General features: G+C 41.8%; 1 protein-coding gene across 1 annotated transcript in view; it reads right to left on the bottom strand.

Moving 5' to 3' along the window:
* FGF14 (fibroblast growth factor 14) overlaps positions 1-18,320 on the bottom strand; it is a 371,366-nt gene extending 353,046 nt beyond the window's left edge. Inside the window, exon 1 of the mRNA XM_087726264.1 lies at positions 17,307-18,320. Coding sequence (XP_087582390.1) covers positions 17,307-17,397 — 91 coding nt within the window. The 5' untranslated portion in view covers positions 17,398-18,320. The remainder of the gene's footprint in view (positions 1-17,306) is intronic.
* Between the last annotated feature and the right edge of the window lie 1,569 nt (positions 18,321-19,889).

Below are 19,889 nucleotides of genomic sequence, written 5' to 3'. Positions count from 1 at the left end.
CATGAGGTCAACAGCCCCAGGCCTGCCGGAAGAGCCAGGTTTTGATAGCCTTTCAGAAGGCCGTGAGAGTGGGAAGGGTCCGGATCTCCGGGGGTAGATCGTTCCATAGGGTCGGAGCGGCTACAGAGAAGGCCCTCCCCCAGGGGGTCGCCAGACGACATTGTCTGGCCGATGGTACCCGGAGAAGGCCCACCCTGTATGATCTTATCGGCCGTTGGGAGGTATGCGGCAGAAGACGGTCTCGCAGATATCCAGGTCCTAGGCCATGTAGGGCTTTAAAGGTAATAACCAGCACCTTGAAATGCGTTCGGAGACCGATAGGAAGCCAGTGCAGCTTGCGGAGGATAGGTGTAACATGGGTGTATCTTGGTACACCCCATATCGCTGCACAGCTGCATTCTGGACCAATTGTAGTCTACTAACACTCTTCAGGGGCAGCCCCATGTAGAGTGCGTTACAGTAGTCAAGTCTTGAGGTGAAACCAGACTGAAAGGAGTCTAGATAATCTGTTTCATCCAAGGTCTGTTGGAACTGAAGGGCCACCACCTTCTCGACAACCTTCCCTAAGAAAGGGAGGTTGGAGACTGGACAGTAGTTTTTGAGGATAGCTGGGTCCAGAGAGGGCCTCTTAAGGAGGGGTCTTACCACCGCTTCCTTCAAAGGTTGCGGGAAAGACCCCTCCTGCAGAGACGTGTTCGTGATCCTCTGGAACCAGTCTTGTGTTACCTCCCTGCTGGTCGAGACCAACCAGGAGGGACACGGGTCCAGTAAACAGGTGGAGGCACTCATCGCTCCCATGGCCTTGTCCACTTCCTCAGGGGTGACAAGCTGGAACTCATTCCAAGAAGTCTGATCAAGGCCCTCCCTCGGCATCTCTGCTGGTACTGTCCAAATGGAGTCAAGGTCCGTCCGAATCTGAGTGATTTTGTCCGACAGAAACTAAACAAATTCCTCAGCACTTCCCTGTAAGGGTACCCCCGCGTCCTCCCCTTTCAGGAGGGAGCGGGTTATCCTAAACAGGGCGAGATTCTGCGGACGCAATAAAAGCAGAAAAATGCGTACATTTTGCCACTCATATTGCCACTAAATAAGTCCTAATAAAGGCTCTTAGTTGTGTTCGGTCAGATTCGGAGTAACTAGCCCTCCAATGTTGCTCTAGGTGTCTCTTTTGGCGCTTCATCTCCCAGAGTTCCTCGGTAAACCAAGGTGCCCTTCTGGATCCACTGCCGCGGAGAGGCCGCAAAGGCGCAATCCGATCTAGTGCCGCAGTCACCACTGTATTCCAGGCGGCGACCAAGGACTCTGTCGGATTGTGGGCAAGGGAGTCAGGTATCTCTCCAAGCTCCTTCTGAAATCCCAAAGGGTCCATCTGGTGCCTGGGGCAGAACCATTTAATCGGTCCCACCTCGCTGCAGTGGGGGAGTAGCTTCCGGAAGTCAAGTCTCACATCCGTGGTGGGTTTCGGATCTCGTTGCAACCAGTACAGTGCAACAGGGCCTGGCGACCATCACATGAATGCGCGCAGCATGCACATGCATTCTTACCTCCTGCAATGCTCCAGCTGCTCGGTGGAGCATCGTGCAGGCGCCATACGCTCTGTGCACAGAAGTGCCAAAGAGCTCAAATTCAGGCAAGGACAGCAGGCGGGTGGGTGGGCCCTCCAGAGCACCATACTGGAATGGTACCCAGTGCTCCCGGCAGGTACTGCTATGCCCGTACCGGGGCATACCCTCTGCAACCCACCACTGATTCACATCCACAAGAATAGAAGCAATGAATAGAATAGAAGCACTGTTTTAGCTTGTCCTGAAATCTGGATCCAGATTTAGGCTACAGTGTTTTTTTCTATCTCCTAGGAATAATGCAAGACTTCTAAATTGTCCTGCGTACAATTTTATTGCCAATATTCTAGAGATGTGTTTGCTCGACTCAAGCTACCTGTACTACACCAGGAAGAGTCAGAATTATGGAAGCATAGCATTGGGAGGTAGCCTAAAAACTATCTAGAGCAGAGTTCCCCAATCATTCCAGCTTTGTGGACCGGCGAAGTAGGGAGAGAGAAGGGATGGTTCCTCATGAATAGCTGGCAAGCATGTGCATGCAGCTCCATTTAGTAAGTGGTATGCAAGCCCACCGCTCATGCAAATGGAGCGCATGTGCACACGCTCGCCCACTGCTTGTGCATGTGGGGGGGTGCATACCTTCACCTACTGTTTCCATGGCCCAGTTGCAAACACCTCACGGCCCAGGGGTTGGGCACCCTTGATCTACAGCATCTTGCTCAGTATAGGTTCCACTATAGCATCTCTGACAGATTACCTTCTAGGCACTGAAGGCCTCTAGTAAAAATAGCAATCTAGACAGGTCACAGAAGACTGTCGTCTAAGCTGCTTCACAGATATATGACTTATATTGTGACTGTGCCTTCAGATATAATACCACATTAAAACCTCCATATTTTCTGACAGCACTTTGCACACAATGCCTTTCAGTGAAGCAATTTCCCCACATTCAGAGCCTCGTCATCAGATGCACAGCGCAGAAGCATGTAGAAATCAAGCGTGAATCAAGTTTTTGTCACTGAGAAATGAATCACAATAATTCTATTGTACAAATGTTATCAACCTGAATTTGCAAGACATTTTAGTACTTTCTTATACATCTGATTGCTTCCTGAAAATGTTTTAAAGGAATTTTCTTTAAAGAAAATCTCAGCAGCAAAGCACATGCTTAGACACAATACTTCAGAAATCCAGTTTCCTGAATTTCTTCAAATATTCAGAGTTGTCTTTGAAGGTGGACAATAAACAGTTAAAATATGATACTCTGATTTGTACAAAGTGATACTGATCTCCTCTAAATTATGTTAAACTTTTCCCTCCCAGTTCATTCCCTCCCAGGTCATTCTCAACTTACGATAATTGAAACCAGAATTTTAGTTGCTAAGTGACATGGTCATTGAGTCATCATGTAACCAGAATCAATTTTAAAATTATTTTTATAGCTTTAAGTGAATCATGCGGTTGTTGTTGTTTTTTTGGCAACTTTATGAGAGCTTTTTTATTTTTCTTTAAAAAAAAAAACACAAACATGTCATCATTTGTCAATCATTAAAACATTGAAGTACAATTTTTTTTTTTTGTTGTGTATACCCCTCCCTCCCTCCACCCCCCCATCCCCCCTCCTCCTTCCCCCCCGACTTCCCAGAACCCGTACACGGTATGGATTTTTAACTAGCACAGTCTAAAATCTATTGAGAAAAAAGAAGTAAAGAAATTAATGACATTCTAGATTGAACTTAGCTTCTTCTTACTGAACTGACTTTTAACAGTTTAAATCATTTCTGATCTTAAGCATAGGCTAACTGGAATTTCTTAGTCCCGTATTTATTTTGTATATAGTCAATCCATTTTTTCCAGTCTCGTTTATATCTCTCATTTGAATGATCTTTGAGATATGCCGATATTTTAGCCATTTCAGCTAAGTTTGTTACTTTCAATGTCCATTCTTGGATTGTAGGCAAGTCTTCCTTCTTCCAATATTGCGCCACCAACAGTCTTGCTGCAGTTATCAGGTGCAGAATCAAATTGGTCTCTACCACTGTAAAATCAGTACATATACCTAGTAAAAATAACTGAGGAATAAACTTTATCCTTCTTTTAAAAACATTTTGCATGACCCACCATATTTTTATCCAAAATGCCTTAACCTTTTGGCAGGTCCACCATATATGATAATATGTAGCATCGAGAGAACCACACCTCCAACATTTAGGCTGTACATTCGGATACATAGAAGCCAACTTTTTAGGATCTAAATGCCATCTGTAGAACATCTTGTAAAAATTTTCTCTCAGATTTTGAGCTTGTGTAAATTTCACATTTCTTACCCAAATTCTTTCCCATGTATCCAACATTATTGGTTCCTCAATATTTTGAGCCCATTTTATCATACAATCTTTAACTAATTCTGTTTCCGAATCCATCTGTATTAATACATTATATATCCTCTTTATATGCATTAAGCTTTGATCTCTTATTTGTCTAAACAGATTATCCTCAACTTGAATAAAACCAATTTTTTGATCTATTTTCCACCTAGCCTGTAATTGCCCATACTGGAACCATGTTTGAATTACCTTCTCCTCTTTTAATACCTCTAAAGATTTTAATTGTAATACCCCCCTTTCCGAGGTAAGAAGCTGTCTGTAAGTGAATCTGTCCTGTTTTTGTGCTATATTCATATTTTCAATTGCATGTCTAGGAATTGCCCACATGGGTATCTTGTCATTTAATTTATATTGGTATTTCTTCCAAACCCGCAATAAAGCATTTCTTAAAATATGACTTTTAAAGTTCTTATCCAATTTTTTGTTGAATAACAGGTAAGCGTGCCAACCAAATACCAGATCGTGTCCCTCAATGTTCAATATTCTATCATTGGTTAAATGAATCCAATCACTAATTACAGATAATGCCACTGCATCATAATATAGTTTTAAATTAGGTAGTTTCAGTCCTCCTCTCTCACGTGCATCTTGCATTATTTTCATCTTTACCCTCGGCTTCTTTCCTGCCCACACAAATTTGTTGATACCCTTCTGCCATTCTAAAAGGTTCGCATCTTTTTTAAGTATAGGTAACATTTGGAAAAGAAATAAAAATTTTGGTAAAATGTTCATTTTCACTGCCGCTATCCTGCCCAGCAAAGATAAGTGCAATTTCTCCCATTTTTTCATCTCTGTCTGTATGCTATGCCAAAGTGGTTCATAATTATGCTTATATAACTTCCCATTTGAAGTTAAAATGTTGACTCCAAGATATTTGACTTTTTTAACTACCTCACATCCTAGCATCACTCCTAATTCTTCCTTTTGTTTAATATTCATATTTATAGCTAATGTTTTGGTTTTTCCTAAGTTTATTTTAAAGCCAGACACTTGACCATATTGATTAATCGTATTCATTAAAACCATACTGGATTCCTGCGGTTGTTCCAATATTATGACCAAATCATCCGCAAAAGCGCGGACTCTATATTCTTGCTGCCTAATCTTGATCCCTTTTAAACCATCCAAGCCCCGTATTTTATTCAACAATACTTCCAAAGTTATAATAAACAATAATGGGGACAAAGGACAACCCTGTCTTGTACCTTTTCCAATTTGAATAGAGTCTGTTAAACTTCCATTGACTATGATTTGTGCTGTTTGCTGTTGGTATATTGCTTTAATTGACTGTAAAAAATTATCTCCTATCTGCATTTTTTGCAATATCTTCAGCAGAAATTGCCAGTTAACTCGATCAAAGGCCTTCTAATCATGCGGTTGTTAAATGAATCATGCGATCATTGAGCAAATTCACCTTCCCCAATGGACTTCGTTTGTTGGACGCTGGTTGAGAAAGTTACAAATCATGATCGTGTGACAGCAAGACACTTGCAACTGTTGTAAAAGTCAATCAATTGCCAAGAGCTCAAATTGTGATCACATGACCATGAGGGTGGTGCAACAACTGTAACTTTGAGGGTGGGTTGTAAGTCACTTTTTCCAAAGCTGTCATAATTTTGAACCATCATTAAAAACAGTGGTCATTTGAAAATACCTATATATGCAGTATAATTATGTACAGTCCCACTAAATTTAACAGGGCTTGTTTCTGGCTAATTATGCACAAGATAGCAGCCCCAGGAATACAGGAAAATTGAAAACCACCAGAGTGAAATAACCATTTAAATACTGTGTTTTCCCCAAAAATAAGACCTACTCAGAAAGTAAGTCCTAGCTTGATTTATACATGTGCACCCAAAATAAGCCCTGTGACCGGATGGGAGTGGCTTGCCGCCCATGTGACCGGATATGAAGATGCCGACGACACTTGTCAGAACCACCTTAAATTACCTCACACACAGCACTGGCATGCATAAGAATAGGATGTAAACTTGTTTTTTAAAAGGCATCTTTGGTTTGCGTTAAAACAACTTCAACACACGCAAAGTTCTGATTGCACCACAAACGCAGTGGTCATCCTTACCTTTCACAGAGGCACTGAGTTTTATAAATATGAGCATGATAGTGTAGAATAATCATATCCAAGGACCAGTGGCGGGTTTCAAAAAATTTTGGAACCACTTCTGTAGGTGTGGCCTGCTTTCCGGGTCCGCTGGTGGAACCTCTTCTAACCAGTTCGGTAGATTTGACGAACCGGTTCTACTTAATAGGTGCGAACTGGTAGGAACCCACCTCTGGTCAGGGTCTTATTTTTGGGGAAACACAGGTATGCATACAATAGTAGTGCTGAACTGCACTCCAAAGTGAAATTCCATGTCGGAACATAACTCTAAAGTTAGCGGGGCTTTCTTCTAGATAAACTTGTACAGATATATTGGATACCTATCTCTGAAGTCGTGCATACATTTTTATGTCCATCAATAAAGTCAAATATACCAATCCGCAATTAATTGCCCTCAAATCCAGTTTCTTTATTAAAATAGCTGTATTTTATAAAATGTAGACATTTCATCTCTTCTTTTAATTATATATTTAGATGAGCTATTCTGAGAGGGTTTATATTAAAAGGGTGACATTTGAAAATATAAACTATAAAGAAATAAGCACTAATTTCTCCCAAATGTCAGTCATTCTCTTCCTCAGTGCATTTAAGAGCCGAGGTGGCCCAGTGGTTAGAGTGCAGTACTGCAGGCCACTTCAGCTGACTGTTATCTGCAGTTCAACGGTTCAAATCTCACAGGCTCAAGGTTGACTCAGCCTTCCATCCTTCCAAGGTGGGTGAAATGAGGACCCAGACTGTGGGGGCAATGTGCTGACTCTGTAAACCGCTTAGAGAGGGCTGAAAGCCCTATGAAGCAGTATATAAGTCTAACTGCTATTGCTATTTATGCTTAGTTATATGGAACTTCCAACAACTGCATATTCTTCCAAGGAAGCCAAGTATATAATTGCAGCCCAAAGTATTAAAATCCAACCATCATTGACGATTATCAATAAATATATCTCAGACACAAAAATGCTCCTACCATTAAGAACTGCAACATACAATCATTTATAGAAATTTAGAATTTTGTACTATATGTTGACAAGTTTTAAAAAATGGTGTATCTATCAGAACTGGGCTGCAAGAATCCAGACAATCATGAAGAGGCAAACAAAGATATACTTAAAATTCTACCTCTGCTGCTTTTTAGTCATCATCCAGCTTTTTGAAACCAAATATGGTAACTTTCCAGTGAGATCCATATAAATAGAACAGTTTTCATTTGAGTTCTGGGAGGAATATACCAACACCTACCAATACATCTAGAACAGATAGTTTGCCATACATAGATGCTCTCATAAAATATAATTGATACATGTGCATATTTCTTTGTCTTCTTTTTACAATATGTGAAATATATTTCTCCTGCGTGGGAAATTGCCAGATTCAGACTCTGGCAGATTTCCTGTACCTTTAATGATTACATAGAAGAACAGACTTTTGCCAGGAGGGCTTTTTTGTGCCATAAAACATTGTGGGAAGAAATCAAAGGGACTAACATTTTATTTTCTGCATGCCTTCTAATATTGCAGGAACTCTCAAGTAGCAGTTTGTTTGTTTTTCTGCAGGATTTTGATTTTGTACAAGATTCTGATGCTTATACAGGATTTTGAGACAGGATTCTCATTTACAGGATTGATAAAGAGTCTCCTTATTAAACAAAAAAAAAACCCAACCCTTTTAAACTTCAAAACAGAGTCCCCTAACTTGCTGATCTCCCAATAAGATGTAACAATATTCAACCACCACATTTAAAATTATCAATTTCAGGTGCAAAAATTCAGATGACAAGGAGGAGGTAGCGAAAAACTGAACTCTCATTCAAACTTTTGTAGCCTAGATGTGGTTATCTATAATTCCACTATATTTTAAGCACATCAAATTAGAGAAAAATGCTCTAAAACCTAATCATTTTAACTAAACATTCCAGGAACTTGAAAATAGGATTTCTATACTGTAAAGGTAAAGGTTCCCCTCACACATACAGTATGTGCTAGTCATTCCTGACTCTAGGGGCTGGTGCTCATCTTTGTTTCAAAGTCAAAGAGCCAACGCTGTCCGAAGACATCTCCAGGGTCATGTGGCCGACATGACTAAACACCAAAGGGGCATGGAACGCTGTTACTTTCCCACCAAAGGTGGTTCCTATTTGTCTACTTGCATTTTTACATGCTTTCGAACTGCTAGGTTGGCAGAAGCTGGGGCAAGTAAAATTTTTACTTACTTAACTAAAACTTTACTTACTTAACTATATGCTCAGATGACAGACAAATGGCTAATCTGGGAAAACCAACCTTACCCAACACAGTATGGGCCACTGACCACTTTTAAAAGCTGGAATGCATGAAAATGTATGTCCTCTCTATGATTTTTTCCCTCAATGTTTGTCTTAAGTATTATTATTGGACTTGTGGGAGTGATCCTATCCAGGAGTGGTATTCACTTATCTTATCTACTGGTTTGCAAATGTGAACGCGAGCGCCCACCTCTGAGCATGCGCTTTTGGTGAAAAAAGGGCCTAAATGGGATGCCGTATAGCTGTGGTGGATGGGCAGGGCCACCCACAATTTCCACTACCGGGTCGGGCGAACCCGTCCGAATGGGTAGAATACTGTCCTGCTTCTCTTTTCATTGTAGGCACATTCCTTCACTCCACCACGGGTTTTTTTTTTAAACAAGCTCACTAATGAAATGGCAAAGGGATTTTAAAAAAAGAAATGCAGTGAAATGGCTTCCCTCTCCCCTCAAAAAAATGAAATTGACCAGCATCCTAACCCTTCCTTCTAGTTCAAATGAGAAGAATGACAGAACCCAGTGTTTTCTTTTCCTTGGTTCTCTTGTCAGCCTCATTACCACACCAGGAAATCAATTCCCAAGGAAAGTTAAAGCCATTTGTTAAAATGAGAGAACAGAATTTTGCAAATCTGGGTGGGCATGGGCATGGTGGTTGTGGCCTAGTCAGCCTCCTGTAGGGAGGGGGGCATTTTCACCTTCCCCAGGCTCCGGAGGCTTTCCTCAAGCCTCTGGAAGGCAAAAACTTCCTCCCCTAGACACCAAAGGCCTTCCGGGAAACCTGTTTTTCCCCTCCCTGAGCCTCCACTTACTGTATTTTATGGAGTATAAGACACACCTTTTTTTCCTCAAAAAAGAGGCTGAAAATCTGGGTGCATCTTATACACTGAATACAGCATTTTGTTTGCCTCCCGAAAACCCGCCCCTTCACCAAAATGGCTGTGCATAGCTTGAAGACCTCCTGGAGGCTGGGGAGGGAAGAAATAAGCATTTTTTGCTCAATTTTACCCCCCCCAGCCCCCAGGAGCACTCTATAAGCTTCCTAAAGACTATCCATGCCCCTAGCCCTTTTTTTGCAAACAACGGGCCCGTTTTTGCAAAAAGAATTGGCCGTTTTTTGTTCATTTTGTCCCCCACCCCCACCCTCAGGAGCACTCTACAATCCTCCTAAGGGCTAGTCACACCCTTTTTTGGAGAAAAAAAAACCAGGCCCATTTTCATGAAAAACGGGCCATTTTTGGAAGGTTTGCAGAGTGCAAAAAAAAATTTCTTTTAATTTGCCTCTTCAAAACCTTGATGTGTCTTATACTCCGGTGCATCTTATACTCCGAAAAACACGGTATCTCGCATCCAAAACAGGTCGCGTGGAGACTCCTGGGAGGGGTGGGTGGGAGGGATGAGGCGTGGTGGGCAGGGCCAGCCAGGGGTGGGATTTGGAGGTTCTCCGAACCAGTCATAGCGTTACCTACAGGTTCTCCCGAACTCAGGCAAACCATAGCAGCCCACCCCTGAATTACATACTCTCAAAGTTCCCATCCATGAAATGAAAGTTTGTGTTTGTGCTTGCTTTCCTGGTACATATATGAGAAGAGTAAAAAAGGAAAGGAATCCATCAATCAGGGAAAATGGGAAATGCAAAGTGGATAGAGTATTGGGTCATCCTTATGGCTGAAGCAGAGGAAGGGTTGAAATCCAGAAAGAGATTTGTTAAGATTTATTCATTTGTACCTAGTTTCCACACGATAGTCAATCAACTTAAGACTTGGCATGAGGGAAAGCCCATAAACTGCCCTGTTTTCCAACAGCAGTTTATAACAGTTGACATTTTTGAAGTGAGTTGGTATTATTCTCCTCTGCATTTATTTTCATGGCAGCATTTCATTATTTTTCCCCATTCTTTCATCATGATTGCTATATGCAATCCCTTTTATGTTTTATGGGGCCACTGCAAGGGAAAGGAAACACACACCCGCAAAATAAATTTTAAAAAGCCCTTACAAAGGACTTCGTAATATGTATTGTTTTAATGCCATTTGCAATCCCAGCAGTAGCCTATCTGCAGGAAGGAGAGGATGAAGTCATATATCCCACCACGACTTCTGTCTGTTTTAATCTTATTCTAAAATGCAGCATCACTGACAGAAAATCGGTAAGGCTAGTCTCTGTTCCAGAGGTTAGAAGAAAATGATCCCAAAACTTTTGTTGTTGTTGTTGTTTCTATTAGTTTTTCCTTCCCTCTAATAAACAGTTAAAAATAGTTGGTTTGGGCACTATGCCATATTTAATAAAACGGCTGATTGCCAGCACAGCAATATGTCCACCAAATGTATCTTTCTGTCATCAAAGATTCCTGAACTGCTGCTCAGAATCAAACAAAATGTCAAAAAATCCCAATTACAGGAGAAGTTAAGTGCTCTTTTTTTAACCTAAATGTATTGCCAAATGTGAGGTTACTACATGAATTATTCCGCTAAGTTTGAGCAACCGAAAACTGCAAAATCCCCCTTTCTTTCAAACTAAACAAAAAACGAGGCAAATATAAGCTGGCAATATTTAGGGTTCTGCTGTAAAGTCTCCTTAACATTTGGAAACATAGGGAGGTCTGCTCCAAGTTTGTTCCCCTCTCAGTGACCCACTTTAGAAGTGGTGTAGTATTCACATTTGTATACACAACTTTGCCTCCTTAACGGAGTGGGATCATAATGATCAGTGTATATTTTCTTGGATTACAGCTGAGTTAAAAATGTTGGGTAAATTACTGATCATGTTCCTTGCCTTTCGCACATTCCCTGGCCATCAAAAAAAATAACTAGCATATAATAAACTGCAGAAAATTTGGGGCTATGCCCCTTCTCCCCATTGAGACATTTCTCTCGCTAGAACTCCATGTAGACTTGTGGCCATTTTTTTTTTAATCAAGACACTGCTTGCCCCCAGCGTTTATTTTAATACCACAGTCCAAAGAGAAGCCCTACAGACATTTACAATTTGCAAAGATAGGAGGAAAGCTGGGGAAAGGCAAGACAGAAATAAATCACATTGGGGGATGACAAAAACATACAGGTTTCATCCGTGTCTGCTATCCGGTGTTCAACTATTTAGTACTATTCCATTAATTGCCCCATTAATATTTAATTAGCAAGAAATGCTAAAAAGTTCCCAGATGGCTGACTGGAACTCAAAATGGCTTGCAGAAGATAGGTATGTTTATCCAAACGACACAATACATTGTGGGTATCTTCAACATTTGCATTTTAAATTATAGTTAATTGACTTCCAGCCTCTGCTATGACTCAAGGATGAAAGGCTATACGTTTGCAAAGTGTCTCCTCCCCTATCTAAATCAAATATTTGCCCCAGATAACAAACTGCAAATCCATTGCTGTTTCACACGTGGGGAAAATAGCAGCTTTTGAAAAGTAATTTCTTTAGGGACTCTGGCATGATACGCTTCTTTCTGTATGTGTGCCACAATCCTACAAAGGAGTTTAAAGTCAGAGGCTGAACAAATCCTAACGCAAAAAGATATTAACATTCAAAAGTACATTTGGGTTGTGAAATATAGGACATGGATATATTTTGTCATCCACACGTTAAGGAAGAGCATGAATAAGAGTTGGTTGGGACCAGTGGAGGGATTCAAATAATTTTAACAACTGGTTCTCTGCCCTAATGACCAGCGGGGTGGGCGTGGCCATGGTGGGCACGGCCAGCGGGTGTGATAGGCAGCACTCGGACTCCCGCAACCTCCTGGGGGCAAAAATGGGCTGTGGAGGGGGCACCATACCCCCCCCGCACCCCATTTTGGGCCTAGTAGACCTCCCTGCACTTACCTGGGAGCCAAAACGGAGCGCGGGGGGACTCCTAGAAGGGGCGGGACAGGAAGGGGTGAGGCCAGTCAGCCATTTAACAACAGGTTTGCCTGAAGCAGCCAAACCAGCTGAATCACAGCACTGGTTGGGACTCAGGGTGTTGGATTTGGATATAGGACCTTAATGGCCTTTGTCAAGTCAATTTTTGTATCTGAATAAATGCAAAGGGGTGGGAGAGAACACAGCTTCAGCAAATTTACACAGCACTATGCGTAAAGACTTTTTCCATCAAGACATCCACTACAAACTAGAAATGTACCTACCATTCCTAACTTCTCTTCACTCCCCCATATAACACATAGCATTCACTCACACTTTAAATTTTATTTTCCCCATTTGGGTGAAACAAGTTCACAAAATCTAATTTATTAGGCCTGTTTGTATGATAGAATAGAACTGACTTCTAAGATGGGGGACACATGCCAAGAATGCACACCAAGCCAAAACAAGATAAGTTTACTTCCTTAGCCAGTTGGCATTTAAAAGCCTTCCGACAAAATCTTGATTCTTTGTAAGTTAACTAGCTGGCAAACATAACATGGTCTCTCATCCTGACATCATCCATAACAAATTCAGTAGTCCATATCTGTATTTTCCTTTGTAGTAAACATGGAAGACAACTGTCCTACCAGCAGAATCCTTAAGTACAGTGCAAGGAAATGCAATGATGAAGCATCAGAAGGACCTCCACAATCACTAAATCTGTTAGAAGTTAGTCCTCTTTCTTGTTTCCACTTCAGGTTACATTTCTCTCTCCATTTGTGTACTTACTTTAGAAGGCAAAAATAATACTTTTCTGAACCAAATCCAATGCTAGACTATCTGCAAGTGAGGCATTTCTGAATTTGTAACAATAGAAAAGTAAGACTTGTTTTTGCAAAAGTGTACAGTCCAACCCCATGCAGTCCAGGTTAATTTCTATATTCAAGGCAGAAACCATGCATTAGCAAGATACAATCAGACAGCAAATTTGCAGTGGCAAATGTCAATATTCTTTGATATTTTGCCAAAAGATACCAAGAGGCAACAATTGGGATTATGCACAAATACATGTTGGCTGTGAGTTACTGTAGATCCCAGCAGCATTTCAATACATTCAAAATCATCGTGCAGAAAGTTACTTAATAAGATAGGAATCCTAGGATTGGCCTGATTAAATATCAAATTACAGTTGAAAATGCTTAAGGACAAAATGCAGAACAACAAAGCACAATATGATGGCAGAAATTGAAGGACAGAGACAGCTTTAATAATGACATGCAATAATGACATACAAACTTAATATTCTTTTTTTTTCTGTTAGAGTACTAAGGGACAAATTCCAAGGAGTTTTCCCTTAAATATACACTAGTAAAATGCTACGTATCTATACCTTTTTCTCAAGACCCACATTTGACAGTCAAAATTAGAATGAGACAAGCTGAACATTTCTATTATTATTTTGGTGCAAAGTGTGCCATTAGTTATTCTCTCCTCTTCTAAAATTAAATCAGTGTCTTGTGTCAACTATTTGAAGTATTACAAAGAGGGCAGAAAAAGAAATTAAAGAAAACTCATGAAGTAAGGGGAAGGAAACAAATATAAAAGAGAAAAGTTGGACAAAAATCTACATATAAATCAGGTGCCATATCAGCATTAGAACAACTCCAAGCAAAAATCGTTCAATATTCCTTTATGATAACTTTTCATTCATGTTTAAAATTTGACAACCATTCCACATATTATATTATTATAACATTAGCACATATTAGCATAGATTCATTTTTCTAGATAGACAAGGATTTTGCATGATGAACCAAAAATTTAGAAGCTATAAAATCGTTTTGCCTTCATAAAATAAGGGCTTTTTGTAACAAAAAGTCACACAAGTGAATTAAGTTGAATACAAGGTAACCATACACAATACAGCTTGAAAAAAATTATTTTCAGAATCTCACAGCTACATGTAAATAATATGTAATCCTCTGAAAAAGAAGTGATGATCGGTCTATGGTACATTGCAACTTCAAGAAATCCACTTAATTCCTATGGCTGTTTAGTGCTTCATAGAACTCCTTGGCATTTACCCCCCAAAAATTTTTAAACAGCAAGAAACTGCTTTAGTCCTCAATTTTATAGCCAATCACAGCACAGCACAGCAAAAGAAAACTGAGCAAAAAGAAAATGTTGCTTTCAAAACACATTTTAGTCATCATTAACATCTGACTCTGGGAAACATTCTAGTTGGTTCCTAAAGATGGTATCTGTCCTATATGGTTTGATTTTTTTCTTTTTTGTAGCATCTCAAAACTTTACAACATGGGCAGTCCTTTGACGTGCTACAATAGTACAAGTACCGAAGTGCCCATCTCTATAGCCATTTCATATACAGTAATGCTAATTCTTTCTAGCTTAAAATTGTCACCTATTTAGACCCTTCTGAAACATAGTCAGCCAACTATGATAGATCACATTCAAATTACACCTTAAATCTCCTTTGTATTTTGTAACGGTTTAACTATTTCATGCTGATTGATCCATATCCCTCATAAGGATAGATTAATTGTGCTATACCAGAAAAGTTGTTATTAAGACAAAAGGTGGGAGTCAGAAAGAAAACACATTATCAAAAGTGAGAGCTGGACGGGTGGTTACAAGAGGGGGGACAAAAGTTTTTTGTAGGAGAGAAAGGGAGACAAGACAAACCCAACAACTTTGGGAAAGCCAGTAGTCTGAAAATATCCATCCTCCATCGTAGTGCCTTGCAAACTCTAAGGCTTCATCAGACTTAATTCTAAATAATCCAAATTTCCATCATTTCCTTTAGCAAAAAGCTTAACCAAAAATGTTTTGTAATGGCACCTATTAGGCATCAGTCAACGTTTCCCTTAGGAAAGACACCATGAACGATACAGGCGGGGAAGCAAATAGAAAGGCCCGAGTTAAAGGCCTCTGACAAACAGTTCCATCTTACTCTTTCAGACAGTCTGTCATGAGAGTAAATCTGTAACAGCAGCTCAGTGATATCCACATGGGTAGCTCCAAAATCAGCCTCCAACCATCACTGAAGTACCAGAAACAAGCCAAGAACAAGGAGCATTGTTCTGGGAAGAAGCCCTAAAGTAATGCAAACGATAGTCCTGCGAAGGACTGCCTGGAGGGGGAGTTTAAGGGGCAGGAAACAGTCATGAATTCACACACACACACACACATACACCCTCCTCTCTGGATGATGCCTTCTCTCAGAAAAGGGAAAGGGGAAATCTTGGATGCTTTGCCTCTTTCTTGCCTCCCAAACCTTCAAGGTTTTTTTTTTGTTTCAGTCGTAACCAAAGAAGACCCCAGAAGTTTATTTGGGACAAGCTGGCATCCTCATTCCAAAGATGAGCTGGTGAGGGCAGAAGCTTTTGGGGGGAGGGGGCTTTGTTTTCCACTGGAACGTCTTCTCCTCAAAGTAGCTCTGCACCTTTGGCAAAGTTGCCTGCCACCAGCATGCGTCCATCAGACCGCAGTGCTTGCTAGTGGGGAGGGGAGGGTGTCTTCCGGTCTCAAGTAGCACAGCCCACCAAACCCCCGACTCCATCCTGCCGGTATCAGTCCTGCAGGAAAGCTTTTCGTGCATCAGGTTCCTCTGGTGGGGATGGGGCATTCTGGCCTCCCCAATTTTCTGGGAAGGAGCTTCCTTGCTGCAGCAGTAATGAAACTCCTGAATGGGGGCGGTGGAGGGGGGGGAGACAAAGGGAAGAAAGGCTTTCTCGGGAAGCAGAGTTTGTCCCTTTTGACATCCCTCCAAGTCCCGAGAAGGCAAGTAAGACGGCTGTGGTGTGACTGTCCCAAACTCGGGTAGGCCCCAGCTTTCCCAGTCCTGCTGCAGCTTGTTGATGCTGGGTGACAATGCAAGGCATGCCTGTGATGTACTACACTGCAGTACCAGCATCGGGAACCTCTTGCTTAAAAGCTTCCACTGCAGGACAGGCAATACGACAAACACACATACTGTGGACAGAGGCACATACAAATGCATGCATGGCTTAAGCAGCCTTTCCACTTCTGCACTCCCCTCCTCGACGATGCTTGCAGGCGTTCCACACGCTTTGGAGATGCTTGTCTCCAAAGAATGCAAGTGACTGCAGATACCCCAACTGACATCCCAGAGAGGCATCCCATCCCACAACTGAGAAGTCTGACTGGGGGGGGGAAGGGAGACTTGCAGGAGGCTCCTGCTTCCCTGCCAGCACAAGCCTTTGCCGTTTGTCAGTGCTGTTCCCTTCTTTTCTCTCTCTTCTGTTGACAGCAGAGAGGAAAAAAAGGAAAAGGGAAGAGGAGAAGGAGAAAGTGAGCTGTAGGGCACCAGCATTTCCTCTTTTAATGTCCTGCAAGTTCCTTCCTGGAGTTGCCTTGGACCGAACGCATGACTGTTACGCAGAAAGCAAACAGACAAGGCTGGCATTCAAAAGGGCCCTTGTATCCGAGCAGCAAGGCAAAGAGGAAACTTGCCAAGGCACATTCACACATGCAGACACACACCCCTCTGCTACACTCTTGTTGAGCGGGTGGACTTTTCTTTAGTTCCTTCTACAGGCACCAGCTCCCTGGGAAAAAATAGTCTCTCCTTTGACCCTGCCACCAGCTAGGGATTGAGAAGGACTGCTGAAGAACGCACAGCTGGAATTGCAAGCATCGCTTCACCTACTTTTGAAGCACAGACCTTCTTTGAAAGTTGTCCCAAAAGTCTCATGAAGCCCTTGGATGCACCTACCAGCCACAGGCGTGTAAGAGTGCAAAAGCAAGGCCTTGAGATGTCTTCTGAAAACTAACTGCACCCATGGGTTGTGGGGGAGTTTCGATTCAGCAGCATGCTACAATTTCATCTTCTAGTGATCTAAATTTCTGGCTTCAACACAGTCCAAACCGACCTGCCTCATCTTGTCCAGCCTGACCCTTGCTTGTTTTCATACAGTGGAACCACACATGCAAGTCGACACTGGCCTAACTCCATTCCCCCCACCCCACCCCCCAGATTCCCCTCAATAGGACTGCAGATCTGCCTTCGGCGAGCAACAGACAGTAATACAAAGGAAAAAACAATGTGATGTAATGTATTGCTTACCAGTTGGGTTCTTGTTTTTCTTAAGACTCTTGCCACAAAGACACTGCAGCATATGCGATCCTTTGCTGAAAATGTTCCAAAGAAACCACATTGATTTGGGCGAAAAGCAATCCAGCGCTTATACACCCTGAGATAGATGAGACCCTTGTGGTTGTTGCATAATAATAAATTGAGATCAGTTCTCCTCAAAAGGTGCACCAGTTTTATCATAGACAACAACAAAGGGGGGGAAATGATAATAAATGTGATCTCCCAGGGTTTTTCCCCCCTTTCCCCTCACGTGGTTTCTTTCTTTCAGACTTCTCAACGGATGCGTTTTTCAGCCAGAGTGAACGGTTATTTCCCCTCCAGAATGACGGTGGATTATCACCCAAAACTGTGGAAGGAAAAAAAAGACATAGATCCTCTCCTTTCTGTCTGTTTCTTCCCTCTCAGATCGAAGCCAACCAAGACATGAGGCGATGAGATTCCAGCCAAGGCCAAAAACTAACCCGAGACAACAGTAAAGAAGAGAAGATCCCCAAAGAAGACACCATTGCCTGTTACTTGATGGTTAGGAGGATGGGTGGATCTGCAGAACAAAGCCAAAACAGGATGCATCCTACTAAAAGATAGCCATGGTGCAGCCCCTGGAAAAGAGAACACGCAGCCAGTACCACCACTACCATCTACCTCAAGTCTGATGGATGAAAGCAGACGCTCCACTCGGAAAGTGCTGATTTTACCATCAAATCATCTCAGTGACATATGCAATTGTGTGGCACCTGCAGTTCCCAGTCAGGCTGCACAACAGATGCAAAGCTTAGCCCTTAGCACGCAGGCAAACATACACACAACGGAGGCAGCTCTCTTCCCTTTCCTTCTCTCTCTCTCTCTCTGCTTCGCCCAAGACCCGGCTTGCATTAGGAATTTCTCTATCTTCCCTGCACATGCAGAGAGGGAGAGAGGGAGAGAGAAAGATACACGCACACACACTCTCTCACACACATACACTCGCGCACGCACACACACGCACTCACACAAACTGGATTTTGCTCCTGAGCCTTGGATATGAGTTACAGGCATTCAACCGGGAGTAGGAGGAGTTGAAATTTGCATTGAGAGACTGGCTTTCATGACGTAGCCACGTGCTTCCAGGCCTGTCACCAGTGAGATGCTTCAGCCAGCCCAGGGAAAGCAGTGTCACTGCAGTCTCTCCCTCCCCTCCCTTCTTCTCCCCCTCCATTCCTTTCCCCAAGCATGCTGCAGCTTAAAATACTGGACAGAGCCTACCACTTGTAACCTCCGGGGAACTACATCCCTGCAGGCTAACTAGATCCGAAATCCATCACTCGACACATAGACTTGCCTGAGACATTCCTTGGAAAACTCTTCTTATTAATGAGAAGAGAAAAATTGGTTGCAGACTGAACCAGAGGGTCACAAAGAAGAAATAAACTTTCCCTTTTCCCTGAAGAGCCAGGAGTCCACACAATGTACACATTTACCATCTACACACTCCCCGCCTCAAAAGAGCTACGTCAGCAACAAGCAGAAACTTATAGGAATACGTTGCCTCTTCTTCTCTGCACACCTCCTGAGAAACACATAGATTTTCTTGCAGAAAACCTGAACTGAAAAACTGACATCTGTCCATCTTTTTATCCAGGAGGAAAAGTGCTGATTTTGGACTGAGGAGAATCTCAGCTGTCACCCCAGTTTTAATGATTGACAAATCTTGCCCAGCACTAGCTGTAAAATGAGGAATAAAAATAGGCTATGCTGCTTTATTCTTATGGCCAAAAGCAAAGTTAATAGAGAAAAATATCTGATATAGTATTTATAAAACATGAGTTTATTATTTAAAATGCTGAGAAACCTGTTTCCTTATTGATATAGGCCTATCCATCTTTTTACAATCACATACTATCTTCATCTACCCCATGCCTTCATTCAGGCAAGAATGTCCCAAAAGTGTTCCAGTAACAATGAATTTAATCTCTGCTATGTTCTCGGATCTTTATTATTAAAACTTTAGCACCTCCATTTTACTAAAAGAAGACCTACCCATAAAATTGATTTAAAAATTCTTTCTTCAGAAGGAAGATAGTACTTGTTGCTCATGTTAAAAAGACTCTTTATCAGACACATAAAAGTATTAGTTTGAAGACAGTACACTGTCTCCAAACTGAAAAAGAATAGTAACTTAAACTATCTTTGGTAAACCCTTTATTACAAGTATTCCCCAATAAATGGTAAATATGATGGATTGCAACTAGTAGGGCTGAACTAGTTGGCTATGTCATGTGGGGGAATTCACTGAATAAAGCAATTATGTTGAGAGGACTTAGCAGTAAAAGGAAAACAGGCCACCAAAGAACATGATGACTGGACACCATCATAGCTGACATCTGCCAAAGCACAAAAAAACACAAAGAAGCAATGCAAGATCAAAGATATGGAGAGTCCTGGCCCTTACAATCACCAAGAGTCAGCCATGACTGAATGGATAACATCATCATCATCAGGATCCAATTTCCTGACACCCTCTAGTCTGCCCAAACAACAAGGTTTTGACCCTTCTAACAAGGTTTTCTTCTTTCA

Source organism: Thamnophis sirtalis, unplaced genomic scaffold, assembly GCF_051295495.1.
Source record: "Thamnophis sirtalis isolate CommonGarterSnake01/CBP01778 unplaced genomic scaffold, rThaSir2_p1.2 scaffold_12, whole genome shotgun sequence".
Classification (NCBI taxonomy): Eukaryota; Metazoa; Chordata; class Lepidosauria; order Squamata; family Natricidae; genus Thamnophis; species Thamnophis sirtalis.
This window is presented reverse-complemented; position numbering and strand designations above follow the sequence as displayed.